This window comes from Lentinula edodes, assembly GCF_021015755.1.
Source record: "Lentinula edodes strain Le(Bin) 0899 ss11 chromosome Unknown C8R40scaffold_107, whole genome shotgun sequence".
In the NCBI taxonomy this organism is placed as follows: Eukaryota; Fungi; Basidiomycota; class Agaricomycetes; order Agaricales; family Omphalotaceae; genus Lentinula; species Lentinula edodes.
Window position 1 is genome coordinate 1 of NW_025764413.1, and position 22,391 is coordinate 22,391.

Below are 22,391 nucleotides of genomic sequence, written 5' to 3' on the forward strand. Positions count from 1 at the left end.
TTGATGAGCAGGCCATTTTACCTAGTCTCAGCAATGGGAGCACAGTGATTGTTTAGGTATGTTGAATGAATCCTTCCAACCTTTCAATTATCTATAAATGACAACAAATGCTTGATCCTCAGTTATTAGACATAATGGGCAATGACTACAGGCTTGACAACACTGTGCCAGTGTGATATTGGGAGGTGAAAGAGGTCTCTTCATTGAGACTGTTGGGTCAAACAATAGACTGGCAAATTTTACTCTACCTGCAATGGCACTACATTACTGTTATTCAATTTTTTGTTGGAAGTTTCAATGGTATCTGAGGGTAGCATGACATTGATTGGCTCATATGATGAAGATTATACCACCCTTTTAGTCTGGTGGGAGCACATCTTGATTTCTCTACTCAAAAGGGATTCACAACAGTGTTGAGAAGTAAGCTTGTAGTTCCTTGCAATTGTATTGAACTGGATCACTAGTTCAATGGCTTCTTAATGGTCTCATGATCAATTTGCAGATTAAATTAACATCTCTGGCAAGTGTACAAAGTATAGAGATAAGTGTAGTAACAATGCAGGATCAATTTAAGTAAGGATAACAACACATGCAGTTGCACCATATGTATACATTTACAATGCAGAAGCATGCAGCTACAATGTATACATGCAAACATGTGCTGAGCAATGGTGAATGGATGAGCCTCCAAGAATATCATCAAGTACATTCAGTGTATTGCCATTTTCATGCAGGTGTTATAGACATGAAATTCATTCTATGGTGGGGGTATTACATGTATATTGATTAGGGGACTCGGTTTCTTACTTGTGTACATAACTAAGGACTAATATCTGAACTTGACACACAGGAAGAGAGCATAAAACAATTGAGCAAGAATTAAGCTTAGAACAGTCAGACAGGCAACTGAGATACATTTAATGTAGACAGAACTGCAGTGAAGAGTGGCAGTTACTTTGTGGAAACTGTTACTGCAAAAGTTCTGTGCTTCAATCTGCACGGATCTGCATGTAACTTGTGCGGATCTGCACCTGACATGCGCGGATCTGCACCTAACTTGTGCGGATCTGCACTTGACTTGCACGGACCTGCATATAACTTGCATGTATCCTGCATGTAACTTGCGCGGATCTGCATATAACTTCTGCACCCAGCTTTTACTAACAATCAGAGAAATAAGAATCTCATTAAATAGACAATCTCCCTCCAGCTATTAATGTGATTGTTGCTATTTGGGTACATAGAATATCTCACAAATACCAATCACTCACATCTGAAGATTATGAAGCAGATAAGCTTCAGAATATCTGCTCAATCATATTTTTGTTCTCAATTGTTGAATCATTGTTAGTAAGACACCAGAATAGATAGTTTAGTTAGTAATCCAGTGAAGGCTACTGAACAAACTCAAGTATTAGATAAAATTTCGGGATAGGAAAATTAAATTGGACCTGTAGAGCTCCATTGTACAATATCATTGTCTGGAATTAGTTGAGAAGCAATATGACTATGTAGCAGGATTTTGTACACAATGTTGTATATTTACAGATTGCACGGAACTGCATAAAGTTGCGCGGAACTGCGCGGAACTGCGTGGGACTGGTGCCGCACGGGTTACGGCAAAAGTTCTGTGCCCGTCAGGTTTGCGGTACATAGAATATACTATAATTTGAGCTTATTTGCGGTGTAAGGGATGTGTTGCAATCTTGGAAGCATCGCAATGGCCCTCCCGGCCATTGCTTTGAGAAAATGATTGAATATCAAGCGGCGTGCATTAATCTGATGCTCTGTATAAAGGTTCAAAATGGAGCAGCCGAAATGGTCTTTTCGAAGCCCGGACAAAATGGTTCTTCAAGTTCCCCTCATCCGATCTATCTCTGAATTGACGCATTCATCCTTCAGACTATGCTAAAAAATGTCATTGCAATTGTTCTCATGCCGGACAATGCACGAGCACAGTACATGGAAATACCCAAAATCACTATAGATGCAGACGGAAAGCCAGGGATCGATGATGTAGATAAATTGCTCAGAAGCCAGTACAGTGGCCTTCATCCCACAATCATCCAAGATTTTCTCAGCATCACTAGCTCTTCTACAGAATTTAACTCCAGAATGCATATATTTGCTTGGGGGGATTGGGGGCTGCCATTGCACATACCAGTTTGTGATGGTAGTGGACATTGTGATAGAACTGAAGATGATGTATATTGGAGAACTCCTGTTGTTGGAATATGTGTCTCTGAGCAGGGAGATGTATTGAATGCTAAAGAAGGGGATGGAATCTTGTTAATGTCCTATTTTAGGGAGTAAGTCACTCCTTTGGCAACAAATAATGATCCTGATTCTCCTGGTTCAATAGTCAGGCATGCCCCCATAAATTTTCAATGCGCAAGAGGCGAAAATTGCGTTTTGCATAGCCAACTAACATCGGGCACAGAACATTTTGCAGTACCATATGCAGTGACATGTGCAGTAGTCCTGCAGTGACATATGCAGTGACATGCAGTAGCACTACAGTTACTCAAATATATATGTAAATAGATGATCCTCCACTGTACAAAATATATCCCATTCTATAAATGCTTTGTATGACAATAACAGGGAGTATAATGGCCTGTAGGGGCTGAATGGATATGTGAATATTTGATTGAAATTGGATAGTGATCTCATTATTCTGTCAATTCCGCTGCCAGGTTTCTTGGCATTGATTCTCAATGCAGGCTTTCTGTATCTTGTATCATTAATTTCAGCTTTGTAAGTAATATCCTCTTGTACTACAATATGATACCAGCTGGTGTTCACAAAGCTGGTATAATTCCAAATTCCACCATCAATAATTTGGGTGGATTTTGAAAGCGGTGGATAAATGATGACAATTTGGCCAATGAGAACTCCAAAAAGCAAAAAATGAATGTATAACAATACACATACTGTCCTCTAGAATTTTCCAATCAAAGTATTTCTTATATCAAGTATCTCCTTTAGTTTAAGTTGTTTTTGTAAGTCCTTGACCAGTGTTTATACATGGCTCTGTGTCTCTGGGTTAGGTTCTTCAACCTAAATCTGGTGATACCATGAGATTGCAAGAATATTTCCATCATGCCTTTTATATGATGTTCCAGAACCATTGGCCAAAATCAGCAATGTAACTTCCTCCCCTTCATAATCTTAACTATCCACAAATGACCTAGAATAAACTGTGCCAATAGTGCTTAATTTGTGAGAATTATAGGGGGGATAGTAGCTTCACAATATTGGTGGCTCAATAATTTTCCAAAGGCCGTATTCAAAATACTTGCAGTGTATATAGACACTCAGAGCCTTGTGATTGAATGCAAGACTTCAGTCCGCAATAATTTCAATGCAAAAGTACAGAGCCTCATTGCTCATAGTGAAACTGCAAGTAAGTGCAGGAATAATGCAGGTGAATGCAGTAACAGTGCAGGTAAGGTGCAGATGTGTGCAGTTACAGTGCAGATGAGGTGCAGGTGTGTGCAGTTACAGTGCAGATGAGGTGCAGGTGTGTGCAGTTACAGTGCAGTTGCATGCAGTCACAATGCAGATGTGTGCAGTTACAGTCCAGGCAAATGCATTCAAAAGGTAGGAGCATGCAGATGCATCTGTACATCCTAGATTTCTGTCTAAGAGACTGACTGCACTTCCCAGCACTGAAGTGGTTTCTAGAAATTGCTTTCAGTGCTGTTGGCCGGACAGTGCTTGTTAGGGAAGTACTCCGTACATAGGACCAGCGGACAGTTACATAAATGGTGTTATTGTCTTATACTGTACAGTAGCAGACACATCATGCCGACAGCAATATCGGCTCCCTCAGTTGCTTCAAAGACAACTGAAGTGAGCCCCAAGTATACTAGCAGTACATTTGTCATACTAACCAACTGTAGTTATCTCCTAAAAGGTACTTACCTACATCAATGATTAGTTGCTTCAAAGACAACTGAGTTATCTCCTAACAGTGTTGTCCAACTAGTACCCTTGCTGTCATGGTCACACAGGTTTTGCAGATAATATGAATGGGTGAGTACAGTGAAGTGCTTGTGACATACATAACTAAGCATATAGGATTTACATACATCTGTAAACCAAGCAATATATCAACTCAATGTGCATAGACGTATCCTGAAATAGTTGAACATGTGGCAAAAATGAACTCAAGATAGCTTAACATAATTAGACAAAATACATATAAATGCCATAAGTGTGATGCAGGTGCATGCGGATGCACTGCAGTGGAATGCAGATACCATGCAGTGACTGTCACTGCAGGTGGTACTGCAAATGCTAGTGGCCCCACTTACAAGCTTGATGTCTAAATTTGAATTTTTCGCAGCATTGGTCTTTTCTTTTTCTTACTGGCGTTCATTAGGAAACATGATTCTGTCAAGGGACTCATGGAGCTCAATGTTATTCTCTCATTAAGTAGGTCCAAAAAACTCTAGCTTCAAATAATCTCTCATGAAAATAGTGCCTGTTGCGGGTACCGTGATTTTCGGCAGCCATAAAGTGAGTCAGTAGATAGATTCAAGTAATAAAACCATCATTGAGGTGTCATATACATCTGCAAAACCTGTATTTTCGGCTAAGGGTCCGAAAGCGGTCAAGAGCACTTCCCAGCAGTGAAAGCACCCAGAGCATGTTGCTTTTGGTGCTTTCAGCACTGGGATCTGCTGGGATCTGCTCTCAGCCCTTAGCCGAATATCCAGGTTTTGCAGATGTAGGATCTTCTTGAAGTATTGATATTCTGGAAGAGAAACGAGCCTCTTAATGCCAATGTCCAGGATATTCTGATGGTTGACCTGACACCCCATATCTCAGTCGGTAAAAACACAGAAAAGCCCCTGCCTCCGATTCTACAAGAACTAGACTTAGATTCTGAGTCTCACTGATATTCAGGATTAGTTGATACAGATAGCATCGAAATCATTCTGGCAATGTCTGATTCCCGAATAACTAGTTTACCATCGTTCTTTTGTCCTAGTACACATATTACACGGTCTGTTATGGTCAAAGACAATGTAAAGGCTCCTGATGAATTACTACCAAGAGTTCAGTAGTGCAGCAACAATGGCATGACCATCTTCCATCCAGCTTTTAAGCAAAACAACTGCGAGGGTCTTTTCCACAAGGCAGGACACCTAGAATTTGCCTCAATTAGATATTCATGGAGGAAACATATATAATCAATAATTGAGCAGCCACAATCAGTAAAATTGTGCCGCTGGACATTCCACAATAGGCAAGTACAGGAGCAATGCAAGTAAAGTTCTATCTCAACTTTAAGTAAGTTGAATGCCAACAGGGTTGGTAAGCATTCAAATCTGCAAAACCTAGATATTCGGCTAAGGGCTGAGAGCAGATCCCAGCAGATCCCAGTGCTGAAAGCACCGAAAGCAACATGCTCTGGGTGCTTTCACTGCTGGGAAGTGCTCTCAACCACTTTCGGACCCTTAGCCGAAAACACAGGTTTAGTTGATAACTTTCATCATTGTTTTTGTGGGTCTCAAGTAAGTCCTTCAAATTTAGTAGATGAGGTAGGCATGAGATCTGAATTAATTCCTGAATAATTCGATCAAACCCCATCTTTACTTTCGTACACTAATCAAAAAATTCAGTTGATTAGTTTCAACTTTCAGCTTTGCCGAATTTAGACTGAAAGTGAGTTCAGAAGTCACTTTGTAACTAACAAGCATCACTATCACTCTGACAGGGTTATACATCTGCCTTCTTCAACAGCATTTGTTCATATTTGGTTAACAAATACCACACCACTCAATTACTCTGATGTAAGCATGTCTAAATTTATAGATTAATCACCAGACTTCTGGAATTCTAGAATCCGAGATTTGGGGTCTGAGAAAATTGACTCTGAAGCATGACCCCCCCCCCTGATTTCTGACACGCTACTTCTTCCTACACTTAACCATGAGTCTTGCTCAAGCATGGCAGACTTTACTTCGTTGGGCAGAAACAAAAGATGAAGATGACCAACCGTTCACTGGTGAATCGGTATGAAATTCATTTGCCCCCCCACACATCTGACTTACATATACTTGAGCCTTGGCGCATGGAATACAGTGCGACTATTCGACACAAGGGCATGAAAACCCTGATCTACACTTTCACTTGGGTAGGCCTCAATTTATCTCACAGCTCACCGGGAGCTGATGAGCCCCTTTCAGGAAGATCCTGAAGTTGACATCCAGCATCTCGATATAACTTCTTCTGACTCAGTTTTCGCAATTACCTCTGCTGGGGATAACGTCCTCCACTATGCAATTGCTTCCTCGCCTCGAAATGTGAGTCAGAGCTGCTATTGTAGTTAAATTTCATTTGACCAAGATTTGTAGTTGCATTGCGTCGATATGAACCCTTGGTGAATAGATGCCTCCTTTGGCTTGCTTGTACCTTTTCATTAAATTATATACCCAGTCAAGGTCACCTTCTGGAGTTGAAATTAGCTGCAATATCAAGCCTTGAATACTCTGACTTTTTTGCGCTGTTCGGTCGCGGATATCATCCCCGCTTCCGCGATCTGTTGGACAGTAAACTCAAAGATCGCCTTTCAATTCACGCTTATGAATTCTGGAAAGCCAATGCATCCGCATTTTCGTCATCATCCTTTTATGACTGGGGATATAGTGGAAGAGCTTTACGGTTTGTCAGACTTTTCTTCAAGCTTACGGGAGTCTACGGTGACGTTGAACGTTTGTGCGATTGTGAATCATTGGAGGAACAGACCAGCATGTGGCAATCAAAACTACGCTCGGTGTGGTTAAACCCTCTCGTGGTAGCTTTGTTACGCAATCCTATTTTTTGTTGGAATGCGTTGGGAGTTCCGTTGAACCAACGGAGAATGTTACTTGATGAAGGTACAGTCTGGATCTTATAACGACTGGACGAATACTCAAATACCTAGGTGGCGTGTACCAATACATCTGTGATACTTTGGATCCAATTCTATCAACATACCTGCTAAAAACGCAGAACTATTTTTATCTGCTTGTGCGTTACTCAAATCTCACTACAAGTCGAAACCTTACGGGCATAACGTAGGCACTCCTCGGGCATTACACTCCTGAATGTTGTCCGTCCTACCTCAGTCGCGAGGGTTTTGATAAGTTAAAGGCCAAGGATTGTGAAAGTCTCAACGCGTTTCGCATCTACACCGAAACAATTCTTGAGTACATACATTTCTCATCTCCCCATTTTGATCTTAATAGTGGGCTTTATCAGCGCTCTTCATGAGTTACCTTCATCATCGCTCACTCGTGTGCTACTCATGGATCATATGGATTGGTATAATCCCGGCTCGAATGAACTCAAAAACGAAGCCATTGAGCTTTCAAGAGTACTTGCACCAAGGGGCCTTGTATTTTGGCGATCTGCATCCAGATATCCCTGGTACAATCAAGTTTTCACCCTGAATGGATTTCAAGTTAAGCCATTGAATATACGGCAGCCCGGAACGGCAATTCCTCTCGACAGAGTCAACATGTAGGTTTCTTTGAAAAATATGAATCTTGTGTAATTTACTGTATTATAGGTATGCATCCTTTTGGCAGGCGGAAAAGATTTAGTGGTCAGAGTGAAATTTCGAGGCTCAGGTTGATTTCATGGGGACAACCGCGCTCAATTTACTGTGCAATAATTATGTCAAATGATCAGTTTTTCACAGCTGTTAGTTTTTGGTACAAATCATTAGGAAGGAAGTAATAGGAACCGATAGACCAAAGGGAATAATCATGCGAGTCACATCTCGTCAAGGATCGTAACGGGATGTGATCCAGTGTCGTGTCCCCGAGAACACCCGAGGGTCAGTATCCCGTCGACCCGAGAATTCTGATTGAACGACGAGTGTACTGATTGTCACTGTGACTATCCACGACTTTTTCGTCGTATTTGGACTTCTCTCGAAACCAGCGAGACTACCTCTGTGTTATGCTGTTCAATCTGCACAAAAATAAAAGTCGAAAAATCCAGGAAAATAAAGTCGTACAATTGAGACATTGAAAGTCGAGACTGGAAACAACAAAGACAAAGTCGAAATACGACCTCTAAACATGTGTTAAGAATCAAAAAAAGAACAAAATAGAGAGTCAGTTGCATAAAAGAGCAATTCTGCTTGAGCCACATAGTGGAGAAGGTGCAGCCGCGACAGTCAGAAGAAGAAATCAATTATTATGTCATGCTGCCTACAGTTTGCGGTTGTAGTGGCGGCGAAACGAAGGTTCAAACTTCGAAGAGAAGTTGCAGGAAGAACGATTATTATTGAAGTAAAGCCAATACATATTGAGATGAATGAACATTAATGCTGGCGAGTAGAGGTCCATAAGTATTGGTATTAAATATTGAGCAGCAAAGAAATTCAACCGCTGCGGTAAAATAATTAAGGAAGCGTACTAGGTCAAGAGATGAATGGAGAATAAATTCGTGATAGAGTAAATTCGATGGTGAAACTGAAGATTGTCCATATGAAGTGCCGTTGTATCCGTCATACTATGTCAGAAGCCGAAGTCATTGAATGCAGCAGTGAACGCATTTGAGTCAATAGTGTCGTTGACAAAACTCAAATTCATGATGCTGGGGCTGGTAGGCACATGTACCGGAGGTGTTGTAGGTTCAAGAGAAGTGGTGATGGTCTCCTGTATGTTCATATTGTCATCCGAATCATTGACGTAGATAAATGCTGGAGCCTGAGAGGTGCTTCCAGACTGTGAAGCCTGCTGGATGAAGGTAGATTGAGCTGGGACGTAGAATGTGAGCGACCAACACCGCTGAGTCAATAACAGTATCACTCACAGCGAGTAGTTGCCAGACTCTCTGATATGGCTTCCTTCATTCCAGGATATTCATCGCTATCTGCCCCTCTGTTCTCTGAACCCGACAATTCTCCAGCAGAAGAAGAGGATGCAGCTCTGGCCTTTCCCTTTCCCTTGTAAGTGCGTATGGGCCGCCTGCGTTTGGCTTGAATAGGTTCCGCCTCCTTGGCGCCGGATTTTCTATAGCTGCCTTCTTCATTGATTGAGGTGATTGCAGAAGGAAAATTCTCGTCGTCACTAGGTGGGCGGGGAGCGGGAATAGGGTTTTCATTCCGAGCCCATTTTACCATAGGATCAGCTAACGACACCCGCGGTGCTAAGAAAATGCATAAGCTCGATACGGCTACAGAAGGGCAAAGCCATCATACCAAATATCAGAACATTATCACGCCATGTATTCCTTGTTGGAGACACTGACAGCTGGTAGACATACTCACCATTGGGCCAGCTTGCAAGGTCCTCGGTAACGCCTGAAACCCTGGCCCTAGAAATAATGCACAGGGTGAGCGGGCCAAAAAATTCGGGATTGCTGTCGGGATCCTTCCTATCATAGAACGGATTGACCCATCTACCAGACAGGCTCAGGTACCGCATAGGAATGGGGAGAAGCTTTGTGACATAATCCATGAGCTCGCCATGAGTCCAGCTTCGCTGCACATAGAAGCCGTCGATTCTATCAATGACTGCAGTCTTGTGGGTCCTGAGTTTCCTTAGCCTCATATCATCGAACATTCCTGCATCTTCAGGACTGCTCAAATCTAGATAAGGAATGGGGCCAAGCTTGTCTGTAGAGGGCTGTGAAATAAAGGATATATGAGTTGCACAATTGGAATGGGAAATAAAAAGGACGTGCGTCCACATTGGTGATAGGTTCCGGAATAATTGCAATGGCCCCAAAGTGAAGGGCATCCTCAGTCTGAACAACGCAAAGAATGAGCAGATGCAGTTAATAGGGTACTTCTTCACTCTTCCTAATACCGACATCTTTGGGTAATGAGTGCGTCATAATTGGTCGAAATTAATAAATTCACGAACCTTTTGTTCTTTTGCAGACTTGGTTTTCGATGGCTTTGTAGCTGGAGTTACTAGGGGGGGCCTAGAAGTGAGTCAGACCATGAAATGAATCATCTGGCATCCGCAGGCTGTAATACTTGTTTAGAGTTAGAAATGTGACATCATTTATGTAGAGCAACTGCAGAAAATGCTCTGAACCTGCTTTGGAGATGATCAAAAGGATGGATAGTTAACAATGGATCAATTGTTTGGCGCAGTCAGCAAAATCACGTGAAATCCTTAATTATTTCAGGCTTCATTTTGAGGAATTCGGGTCTGTGTTGCGGTTCGCCTGCTCCTTTTGCTTTTCGATGGGCATGAGGATAAAGTTCATCACTTCTTTCAAGCCATGTGTGATGCCTCGGAGCACAGTACGTGTAAGAAGCTCATCTTTGACTGTCCAGTATGCTTAATCTGATGCAGAATGTCATTCTCCATATCTCTCCAGCTATGCATCGGATCTCCTTCAAATTTGGATCAAGCAGCGAGACTGATGGCTTCATACCAATCAGGCCTGCAATGATTTTTCCCATTTTTTTTGCATCTTCGGGATGGCATACAAGACTTGGGAGTATTCAGGTGGTCCATCGCAGTTCACATCCCAAATATATGTCATTATCTGGAGTACATGGTATTGGTGCGTAACTACCACTCAAGGTATCTATTTATTACTAATTTTGACCTTTGCCATCATCATCAGGCATGCTATGAACTGTGTCCTTTGACGTCCTGTGGGCTACTTATCACCTATCCATCTACTACGTACCAATACTCATATCTCAAAATCTTCAATTATTACTTACCTGCATCTGTCCACCTGCAACCTCATTATGTACTTCCTATCAATGAGAATTGCTGTTAGAATATAATCACGTTATATTCAGCAGCAATGGCAGTAAGAGATAGAGTGCACACAGCACTGTAGTTGATCACACAGATCAGACGATGAAGGAGTAGAGAGGACTACTTATTCGACAAGACGAATACTACAGGTTTATATACAAGTCCAAGGTAGACGATGTCATGTTACAGCTAAACATAGCGAGAGAGAAAGGAAGTACAATACAATGTATCCTACTGGTAGTCCTATAGTAATAGTACACAATGGTGGGATTGATAACACGACGGTGAGACTAATAACACGATAGTGAGATAGTGGTTTGTAATAAGAGAACAATGTTCCATAGATGGTATGTGAGTCATCAAATGTTAACAATTGCCAATATAATTGTATTGGGTCCAACAGCCCCGGAATTTTACTCTCCATCTTTCAGGATGTCTAATGCACTAGATGACCCTGATATGCCTGAACTCGTCTCGAGTGACTCGGATGATGAGGGTGTTGAAGGAGCCACTCCACCGCAGTCAAAAGAAGAAGCGATCCAAAGTGCTATGCAGGCCATTGAATCTTCTAATGGTGAACTCTCTGTCCGTAAGGCTGCCAAAGCCTATGGGGTTCATCCAGCTACCCTCCAGCGACGTGTTCATGGTGGAAAGTCTCGCTCTAAGGCTCATGCCCACCAACAGAATCTCTCACCTGCACAGGAAGATCTTCTTGTGGAGTGGATCAAAGTACAGGGTCAGCGTGGTGTGCCTCTCTTGTTACCCATGGTTTCTGCATATGCCTCAGATATTGCGGGAAAACCTATGGGCGACAATTGGATTTGCCGTTTTCGGACCCGCCATCCAGATCTTGCATTGAAATTCACTACTAGTCTTGAGGAGAGTCGAGCTTGTTCACTTACTCTAGCTGCAGTCTCTACCTCCTATGATGTTCTCGCAGACACTGTTGCTCAGTATGAAATACCTCCCGAAAACATTTACAATATGGACGAAAAAGGAGTTCAATTGGGTATTGGTCAGCGTACAGCTGTCCTTGTGGATCGTAACCAGAAATCTGTCAGTTCCATCGAGTCTGGCAATCGTGATTTAGTGACAATCATCGAAACAGTTTGTGCCGACGGGTCAGCCCTCCACCCCTCAGTGATTTTTGAAGGACAGAGGCGGGACATTCATTGGGGTGATGTCAATCCAGCAAATGCAAGGTACGTCTCAGTCATCCTTTGTGTCATGGATTGCGCTCACTTGCATTTCCGTTAGTATTTTGACCTCACCCAATGGCTGGACTGACCAAGAGCTTGGCTCTCTCTGGCTCGAGAAAGACTTTGAACCTGTCACTGCAGCTCGTAACCACACAAAAAACATTGCTTACTCATTCTTGACGGACATAATTCACATTGCACATATCGATTCTGTAGATTTGCAGAACAGCACAAAATCGTTGTAATTTGTCTTCCTGCTCATACCACGCATGCCCTACAGCCTTGTGATGTAGGAGTGTTTGGACCTCTCGCATCCAGCTGGAAGGCACGTCAGCCTCAATAAACATTTCATATACATTACTCACATATCTGTATATACTCAGGCCCTAGTTACTTCGTTATCCCGAAAATACATCATTATTGACAAGTATAATCTACTCCGACATTATGCAACAGCACGAGAGAAAGCATTTAAGACTACTACAATAGCAGCAGCATTCCGTAAAACTGGTATACACCCATTCAATCGCAACACCATCGATTCAATCTTGTATGAACCTGCAAAAAACTTCACAACAAAGTCTGCTATGCCTGTTCCTGTACAGCTTCCCTCACTCCTTGAACCTGTAATGACATCTTCTACTTCTTCGACTCCTACTCCCAGCACAAGCAATGAGCACGGGATCGTACTTCTGCCTCCTCTCCCTCATGTGCACCGCACTGTCTCAAAAGAATATCTCTGGACCAAAAATATAGTCATGCGCACACAGCTTGAGGCAGCAGGGAAACTGTTGAGTGCAAATTTTGCCCACATGAAGCTAATGGAGGCCGAGAATGAGAGGTTGCGCAACAAGGCATTCGCAAAGAAGAGGAAACATGTTGCTGTGAACACGGGAATGAGTCGACATTTGGCAGCAGAGGAAAACATGAAAGAGTTGTTGAAAGAAGAGATGAAACGTGTCCTGACATTGCTCAAGCCAAAATTTAAAGAACTGAAAAAGAAAATAGAGGCATTCGAGAAGAACGAGGCAAAAGCAAGAAAAGAAACAGCGGCGTGGGAGAAAAAAGTTTTGCAGGCAGCCGCAAGGGAAAGAAAGGCAGCGCAACAAAGAGAACTAGGCAGAGGTCGCAGTCGTGGACGTGGACGTGGACACGGACATATTCAAAAAGGGCGGGGACAAGGACAGACCCAGGCTATGGCAAACCAGTCTGAAGACTCAAGTTCAGAGACATCCTCATTGAATCACACAGATCACGCACCTGAAAATGATAACTCGACAGATTCAGACTCGGATTCTGAAGCTGCTCTCACTTCATTTGTTCCCACTGCACCACTCAGACAAGCTCATCCTAGGCCTAAACCTCGGCCTATTCCCCCTTCTGATTCCAACTCCCATAGCTTGCATCCTGTAGACTCTCATGAGTCATTTGATGTACCAATTACTGGTGACCCAGGGACCAACAATGCCAAGGATTCTCAGACAAGCTTTGGAGAAGAGGATCATGGGGTAAGCAAAGAAGATGAGGCAGTTGAAACAGCGATTCAGTTGATTTTGGGCCATAAATGGATTGGGCGGGGCTTGAAGTTCATGGTAGAATGGGTCGACGACGATGTTACCTGGGAGTCTCTTTCGAACATCAAAGATTGTGTTGCCCTGGATGATTATTTGGTCCATCATGGCTTAGCTGAGCCTTCAAAACTATCCAAGAAGATGTATCTTTTAAGTAGAAAATGATCGATTGGTTGTATATGAATGTGCATGGTAGGAAAGATAGTTCCAGGATAGTTCTACGACGATTCTATGCAGCTGCCAGGATGAGGTCCATCCCAAAATGGATGTTTTCCCACGCATGACTTGGATCCCGGTCAATGCCTGTTTCGGACCCATCAGGAAAACTGTCCCTTGAAATAGACAACAATTAGGTGTTACATGCGAGAAAGTTGAATGAAAATACCAAACGTACTAAAATATTACATAGTTGCAATATGTGTGAAAGTTCGGAAATTTGGCGGCCCAGTTTGAGATTTCAAAATCTTTCAAGAACATTTCAAGAACATTTCAAATCTTTTCAAATATTCTTCGGGTAATTTGAGCAACTTGTCAGTTGGTTTCACTCATAATTCTAGTCCTTTCGCATGAGTGGCTGATATTTTGAGCATGATTCAATGTAACTTTCCTCATATTTCACAGAACTAAACATAAGAAGGATGTATTGATTGGCAGAGGAATATATACTCTATCTATATCTATCTATATAGAAAGTCAAGCTTACTTTTGGTTCCGTTGCAGTACATGCAGCCTAAAAACTAACGTTCGCAACAACCACAGTCCCCGGCCTCAGCTGCTGGTAGTTTTTCCAAGGAACTGTTAAGATCATGTACACCGTGTAACCATGCCAAAGCCACAAGGTGTCTAAGTGCGGAAGACGAGTGGGACAGTAGTGAAGTTATTAACAATACCGCCGTTACGCTGTTAGTCCCCGGAGATCGAGAGTAGAGAAGGGAGGAACTGAGGAGCAGCCTAGTCAGAGCGGCGGGAACGCCGATGACGAGGAAGCAACAGGAGAACGTTCAAGTCCTAAGGTCGAGTGGAACGTACTTCAAGCGTTGAGCCTGAAGACTTAGAGAAGGGTTAAGTTGGGAAGGGAGATCTAAGTTGATTTAAGTTGATAATTAAACTGAGGAACTACAGTAGCATACAGGCAGTATTTATATCTACGGATCGGCGCATCATTGCGGAGCGCCAGACTAACTATTAGGAGCTATACGAGTAGTACCTGCAGGGTAGAGTAAAGACATAAGGAGGGACTAGAACCAAAGGTATGTGTAGCGAGAAAGAACAATAGAGTAAGATTACAATAAGAGTGGATCTTCGAGTACCGAGCGGCGGAGTGGAGGCCCGAGCATGGACTTGACAGGAACCTATCAACTCGCCATCGATTTTACGCCAATCGGGTTGAAGCAAGCGTGCTTTGTTGAGTGCGAATAATTTCCCGCTGTAATCTGGCATCAACTTGTAATCATATTGCGCCCCAACGGAGATGCTAGCATCTGTAACAAACATTCATTGAACACCAAACAATTAAGAGTCGGACTCTACACACCAGGAGGGAAACCCAAATCTCTGTTGTCAGCATTGTAACAATTCTCTCCGGCAATTCGTCTTCAACTTCAGCATGTTTGTTGAGTTTGCGTTTCTTGAGTTTTGACGAGACATTATCAATGTCAATACCTGCTTTGGTTCCCAACTTTCGCTCTCCTTGCGGAGTCTAAACAAAAAGATTAGTAATGAACCCTCAAACATGCCAATGCTTACCACATATAGTAACGGTCCAGTGAGCGCTATGGCGTCAAGGGAATGATCAATTACCACTTCCTTGATGATTTACTTCACATACGCGAGCTACAGAGAATGTTAGGACCAAATAGAGCTTTCTAGAATGGTATGTTCATTAAAAGATGAACTTTTGAGTAAAACAAAATGTGCCATGTGAGAATTGAACGTACCGAACAACCTCTGCATGAGGGGTCATCAAACAGAGGTATTTTTCTTCACCCTCTCCTTCAATCTTTGTACAATCCCATGTTGACGTATTTTCTGACACGTCACTGTTGTCGTTGTCCTCTTGCTCCGATTCTGGCCCTGACTTCTTCTTAACACATCTGTGCTTCTTTGATGGAGGATATCCTGTTCAATGTAAGTCAATGGTCACTGACATTGGAGGTAGAATGAAAATTGAGCGATGACATTCAGAGGCGATGAGGAACCATTATTTTTGTTAAGTTCCGTGTTTTGAATACTGCTGCTTACATAACCCAAACTCCGTTTGCTCTCCGCGGGCAGCAACAGTCATTGCATTTTACCATTACTTGTTGTTACGATCACTTCTTTTTCATCTTATCTTTCTCCTTATCCCTTGTCTTATCTTTTATCTTTTGTCTTATCTTCTATCTCCCTTATCCTATATCTTATCTTATCTTGTCACCTGACCTATTATTTATGCTTACTGATACAACATGCGCTTTTCATTTACTATATTAAACACAGCAGTCTCACAACACGTATACAGCATGGCGATCGAGCTTTCATTACTTACGCACTACTTTACTTATGTTCTACTCATGTTTACCACTAACCCAGGGTGTTGGGCATCATTACAGGGCAGAGGGTTGTTCACTAGTATATAGGCTGTAGCTACTTGCTGTATTTCCTTAGCTTTGATCTCGTCTATTCTACCTGGTTTAGCCCAGCAGAACTCTTTGCTTCTTTTATCGCCCCCCTCTAAGGTTTTCTTGAGTGTGACACCTGGTGACATCTGTTACTAGAACCAGTCGCTGACAGAAGATCAAAGCTATTCTTACCACCTGTCACACGCTACGCAATCATATCCCTATCACAATTATCCCCGCTCACATTTTTACCAACCCTTCACAGACTTCTACTCTCTATTCGAGCAGTGTCGCCTATAGTACAAAGGTGTAACGTTGAGTCCGACACCGTACTGGCAGACGAAAGCGTCGACTGATCACTAATCTTCGGAAGGGTCTTCGCGTGCACAACGAGCTCCATTCCTAGACAGGGAGGGTGCATCTGTTCATCAAGCGAGAGTGGAAGGCTGCTTCCCACATCATCGTACTCTATTTTCGAAATCTCTCCCACATTACTCTCAACTTCTACAAATCCAATCATACATTTTCCCATCATCACCACCGGGTTGCATTAGTAACTCGTCTTCCTTACAACGGATTTTACTTCAAGACTAGGACGACCTAGACTTTCGGTACAAACCGATCGTTACCGTACCCCCGATTCATCTGCTCCATCCACTTCATCTCTATCGAACGAAATATCACCTCATTCATACCGCCTACTACCACAACTTCAGCATGTCTAACCCTACTCCCGCTCCCACCACCACTACCTCCAATATTCATGGCAAGTCATTGCTCAGGAGCCTAGCATCTTTGATGGCGACAAAGCCAGTTCAAAGAGTGGCGCCGTACCCTCTTTGCCTACATTCGTGATCCAAGGAATAGGATCGTCACAGACAGTGAGAAAAACATTGCGGTCTCGTATATGCGAGGTCCCAAAGTCAGTAGCTGGGTCCAGAATTATACGGACGATAATTTCAATGACGACGAGGAGGAATGGAAAGTCACCTGGAAAGGATTCAAGGATGCATTGAATGCCTCCTTCCTAGACAAAGGACTCACAGAGAGAATGCTCAGGAGAAGCTAGAACATCTCCGTCAGGGCCCCAATGAGAGGGCAGAGGATTTCTTCAAGGAATTTGAAGTCATCATGCGAGACGCCGGATATGCTAAGGACCCCCTACGTCATCAGGCTAATTGAAATGAATGTAAAGCCGAAGCTGATCGACCAAGTATATGGCACCAGCAATGAGCGAATCGAGAAATTCGATGAACTCAAACAGAAGATTATCAGTATCGATGACATGTGGTGGCGTCGTGAGGAAATGCGACGGAATTGGTCAACAGATACCAGCGGAATGCTGGGCAAGGACCTAGTAGCCAGAGATGGCAACCACAAACGACACAGGCTCCCATAACTAAGGCTCCAACCCCTGCGGTACCCACCCAGGATAGGAAAGACGGTACTGGAACAACTTTCAAAGGTGCAGGCAGACCAATGGACATTGACGCTGCGCGTCGCAACAAGGAATGTTTCCATTGTGCAAGCAAGGCCACATTGCGAAGTTCTGTCCAGAGAAAGCACCGAAGCCGCAGTTCGTCAGAGGCATGTGGAGCCGGATGACACAGGAGGATCAGGAGGCTATGGCCAAAGAATTGGGTTTTGTCCTGCCCCAGCAGTAGACGCAGGTCTGCCGGGGCCAATCTCAGAATCAGCATCGGACTTTTCGTCATCGTCATATGTAGACAGTCAATTTAGTTTTGAATTTGGTAGTACTGGTACACCCAATAAAAATAACTTATCTACAATGACGACCCGAGCTGAGAAAAAACCTGTGAGATATGAACCAAACACACCTGAATGGGTGGCGCAGCGGTTACAAATGGACAAACTCCCTATGGCTATAGGAATCCTTAGAGCCTGGATGCCTGAAAGTCGTATCAGAGAAGCATCGGAAGAAACGGTATTGGCTATACGAAATCTGAGTCATGCAACCGCAACTGAAGCAGTTACCAATCTCAAAAGTCGTAAGAATTCGTCCGAGGTACCCGAGGACGTGAGCTAAAGTTGCGAACCACTATTGAGAATATCGACAATGGTGTACAGATTGAAACGGAAGCCCTCCTAGACAGCGGAGCCACAGGGTCCTGTATCAATAAGGATTTTGTAGAACAGCACCAGCTCACTGTTAAGGAGTTACCAGTCAAAATGCCGGTCTATAACGCCGATGGCACTCTGAACAAAAATGGTTCCATAGAAGGCTATGTACAAGTCCGAATGGTGATAGGAGATCATGCCGAACGGATAGATATGGCAGTTACCAATCTAGGCAAGACAGATATCTTTCTAGGCATAGACTGGCTACGTTACCATAATCCTAGCATTGATTGGAAGGAATCTACGTTAACGTTCGAACGTTGTCCTGACAAATGCGGGTATTTGCCACACTATGAATCACCTGAGGATGATGGTACAGAGGAAAAACTTGTCGATGGTGAAAGGATCTTCTGGTTCGATTGGGATGGGTATCTTTCTGACCAAGGCCATATCAAAGTACAAACTGCACTACAGATGCCGCTACTCCGTACCTTGCCGAGTATGCTGATGTATTTAGTAAAAAAGACTTTGACCAAATGCCAGAAAGACGTCCATGGGATCATGCCATAGAGTTAACGCCAGGCTCCAAACCAGTTGACTGTAAAGTCTATCCCCTCAGTCCACCGGAACAGAAGGCTTTAGATGAATTCCTAGAGGAAAACCTTAGATCGGGACGAATACGACCATCACGCTCACCCATGGCTTCACCTTTCTTCTTTGTCAAAAAGAAAGATGGAACACTACGGCCTGTACAGGATTATCGAAAGCTAAATGACATGACTGTCAAGAATCGATATCCACTCCCGTTAATCCAGGAACTCATTGATAAACTGAAGAATTCCAAGATCTTTACCAAAATGGATGTATGGGGATTTAATAACATCCGGATCAAAGAAGGAGATGAATGGAAGGCAGCATTCCGAACAAACAGAGGCTTGTTCGAGCCCACAGTTATGTTTTTCGGACTTACAAACTCACCCGCCACGTTCCAAGCATTCATGAATCACATCCTTCGAGAGCTCATTGATCAAGGACACGTCATTGTCTATATGGATGATATCCTTATCTTCACGGACAACATTGAGGAACATCGGATCATCGTCAGAAAGGTTCTTGACATCCTAAAAGCCAACAAACTGTACTTGAAACCTGAAAAGTGCACCTTTGAGGCTAGGGAAGTTGAATATCTTGGAATCATGTAGGCAATGGACAAATCCGGATGGACCCAAAAAAGGTTGAAGCAGTTCGAACCTGGCAGCCACCACAGAAAAAGCGCGAACTACAATCATTCTTAGGGTTTTGCAACTTCTTCCGCCGGTTCATCCGAGATTTCAGTAAAATTGCCAAACCCCTAACACGGCTCACAGGGAATGCGACTTGGGAATGGACATCTCTTGAACAAGATGCGTTCAATCAACTGAAAGACCGGATCATCGAAGACGTCACTCTCATTATCCCAAGAGAGACTGGAAATTCCGGATTGAAGCTGATTCTTCCGATTACGCAAATGGTGCTGTCTTATCGCAAAACGTCGATGGAAAGTGGAGACCAGTAGCCTTCAGGTCCAGGTCACTTAACGAGTTGAACGGAATTATGAAATTTACGACAAGGAGATGATGGCCATCATGGATTCTCTATCAGACTGGAGACAGTATTTGCTGGGCGCAAAAGAACCTGTTGAAGTCTTTACCGATCACCAGAATCTCCAGTATTTCCGGAAACCTCAGAAGTTGAATCGACGACAAGCCAGATGGGTAGTTGAAATTGCTGAATACCATATTGAGCTCTTCCATAAGCCTGGGAAATCGATGGGAAAAGCCGATGCTCTGTCAAGGATGTCAGGCCTTGAGAAAGGGGAGAATGACAATACCGACGTCACACTGCTAAAACCAGAATTTTTCATTTCTCAAGTAACGGATCAGACATCTGCCCCCGAAGACGATCTGCTTAATCTCATCCGAAGAAAGAAAAACCAGCGAGACAAGTTAGTACAGGTTGCCCTCGAGTCTAAAGACAAGGAATGGCTTGAAACTGAGGATGGACTAGCAGTTTGGCAAGGACGCATCTATGTCCCCAAGGACAAAGAGCTCAGAGGACGAATCATACAGGCACATCATGACGCCCAGACAGCAGGACACCCTGGCCGCTATAAAACTATCGAGTTAATTACACGCAACTACTGGTGGCCAGGAATCAGTCGAGACGTCAGGATCTACGTGGAAGGCTGTGAAAAATGTCAGGCCACAAAGACACATCGTACAAAACCCGTAGGACCATTACATCACATGACGTACCATCTGAGCCTTGGGAAATCATAGGAACAGATATGATTGGCGAATTACCGGAGTCTGGAGGGTATAATGCCATCAGCGTGTTTGTTGATCACTTCACGAAGAGGTTACGGCTCTTTGCCCACATACTACGATAACATCTGAAGGAATGGCACGTGTCTATCGTGACAAAGTATTCCCGATCCATGGAATGCCCCGGAAGATTGTCCACGATCGCGGCCCTCAGTACCATGCCCGCTTCATGAAGGAACTGTACAAGTTGCTAGGAATCGAAAGCAACTATACAACTGCATACCATCCTCAGACTAATGGCCAGACGGAACGGATAAATCAAGAAATTGAACATTACATCCGTCTTTTTGTGAATCATCATCAGAGTGATTGGCACGAATGGCTTCCTATGATGGAGTTTGCATATAACGATCGAGTACACTCAGCTACGAAGGTTTCGCCCTTCTACGCAGACAATGGCAGACACCCATAAAAACCACACCGAAGATGACGTCACAAAACCCAACAGCACAGGAGTTTGCCGATAGTATGAAACGGATCAGGGAAGAAGTAGGATCGGCGCTGAAAAAAGCCGCTGAGGACATGAAGCGCCAATATGACAAACACCGGAATGAAGCGATAGAGTATAAGGCTGGTGATAAAGTCTGGCTTGAAGGAACCAACATAACGACAGATCGCCCAATGAAGAAACTTGGGGATAAACGATTTGGACCGTTTAAAGTTCTTGAAAAGATCGGATCCAGCTCATACAAACTGACATCCCTCACGTGGAAAAGAGTCCATAATGTCTTCAACGAAACACACCTATCCCCGTACCATGAACCCCAATTCCCGACACAACCCCGAAATACCGAGCCACCTCCAGAAGTAGTTGGAGAAGAAGAAGAGTACGAAGTAGAAGAGGTTGTGGATGCACGCAAGTATGGAAGCATCCAGTACAAGGTAAAATGGAGAGGTTACGGACCACATGAAATGACGTGGGAACCTGCAGCTAATATGACGAATGCCAAAGAAGCTGTTCAGGACTTCCACAAGAAGTATCCTAACAAGCCCAGGCCTCGAACCCTTAAACGGATCGAGATTCCGATTGCTCAATTTCCCACTGAATTGTTCCGACAAATACCTACACCAGACATAGAACCAGTCCCAAGTACCATGCCATCTGAAGCACTTGTCAACCGACTTGCGCGTCATGGAATTCGCGCCTTAAAGGGGGGGTAATGTTACGATCACTTCTTTTTCATCTTATCTTTCTCCTTATCCCTTGTCTTATCTTTTATCTTTTGTCTTATCTTCTATCTCCCTTATCCTATATCTTATCTTATCTTGTCACCTGACCTATTATTTATGCTTACTGATACAACATGCGCTTTTCATTTACTTATATTAAACACAGCAGTCTCACAACACGTATACAGCATGGCGATCGAGCTTTCATTACTTACGCACTACTTTACTTATGTTCTACTCATGTTTACCACTAACCCAGGGTGTTGGGCATTACTAGGGCAGAGGGTTGTTCACTAGTATATAGGCTGTAGCTACTTGCTGTATTTCCTTAGCTTTGATCTCGTCTATTCTACCTGGTTTAGCCCAGAACTCTGCTTGCTTCTTTTATCGCCCCGCCCTCTAAGGTTTTCTTGAGTGTGACGCCTGGTGACATCTGTTACTAGAACCAGTCGCTGACACTTGTACTTCTACAAAAGTTGTAATTCTAAAAGGCTTGGCTAGCCCTGTCACTTCATATTTAAATCGGTAGTCACCATAGTATATTGTTTAAGAGGCCAGAAATATGATTCCGGGCAACCTACATTAGTACTGATTACATGATTGCAGAGGAATTGTTCAACCATTTATGGCCAGTACTAGCCAAGTCGAAGCCACAATTCAAGAAGTTGTCCAC

The 22,391-nt window shown here is 43.4% G+C and overlaps 3 protein-coding genes across 3 annotated transcripts; 1 reads left to right on the top strand and 2 right to left on the bottom strand.

Moving 5' to 3' along the window:
* Positions 1 to 6,001: 6,001 nt before the first annotated feature.
* C8R40DRAFT_1064364 (uncharacterized protein) lies at positions 6,002 to 7,598 on the top strand (the record flags this gene model as incomplete). Its single annotated transcript, XM_046225558.1, has 8 exons — positions 6,002 to 6,148; positions 6,183 to 6,317; positions 6,369 to 6,394; positions 6,451 to 6,890; positions 6,938 to 7,023; positions 7,075 to 7,202; positions 7,255 to 7,515; positions 7,565 to 7,598. 8 exons carry the CDS (start codon positions 6,002 to 6,004, stop codon positions 7,596 to 7,598), a joined length of 1,257 nt encoding a protein of 418 aa, XP_046078733.1.
* Positions 7,599 to 8,522: 924 nt separating this feature from the next.
* On the bottom strand, positions 8,523 to 9,846 carry C8R40DRAFT_1178885 (uncharacterized protein; the record flags this gene model as incomplete). The annotated part of the gene is made up of 5 exons (XM_046232936.1): positions 8,523 to 8,764; positions 8,821 to 9,183; positions 9,278 to 9,635; positions 9,700 to 9,756; positions 9,799 to 9,846. 5 exons carry the CDS (start codon positions 9,844 to 9,846, stop codon positions 8,523 to 8,525), a joined length of 1,068 nt encoding a protein of 355 aa, XP_046078734.1.
* A 5,099-nt stretch (positions 9,847 to 14,945) lies between these two features.
* On the bottom strand, positions 14,946 to 15,686 carry C8R40DRAFT_1075448 (uncharacterized protein; the record flags this gene model as incomplete). Its single annotated transcript, XM_046226865.1, has 6 exons — positions 14,946 to 14,987; positions 15,041 to 15,205; positions 15,253 to 15,312; positions 15,335 to 15,371; positions 15,444 to 15,604; positions 15,654 to 15,686. The coding sequence occupies 6 exons, from the start codon at positions 15,684 to 15,686 to the stop codon at positions 14,946 to 14,948; spliced, it is 498 nt and encodes a 165-aa protein (XP_046078735.1).
* Positions 15,687 to 22,391: the final 6,705 nt, after the last annotated feature.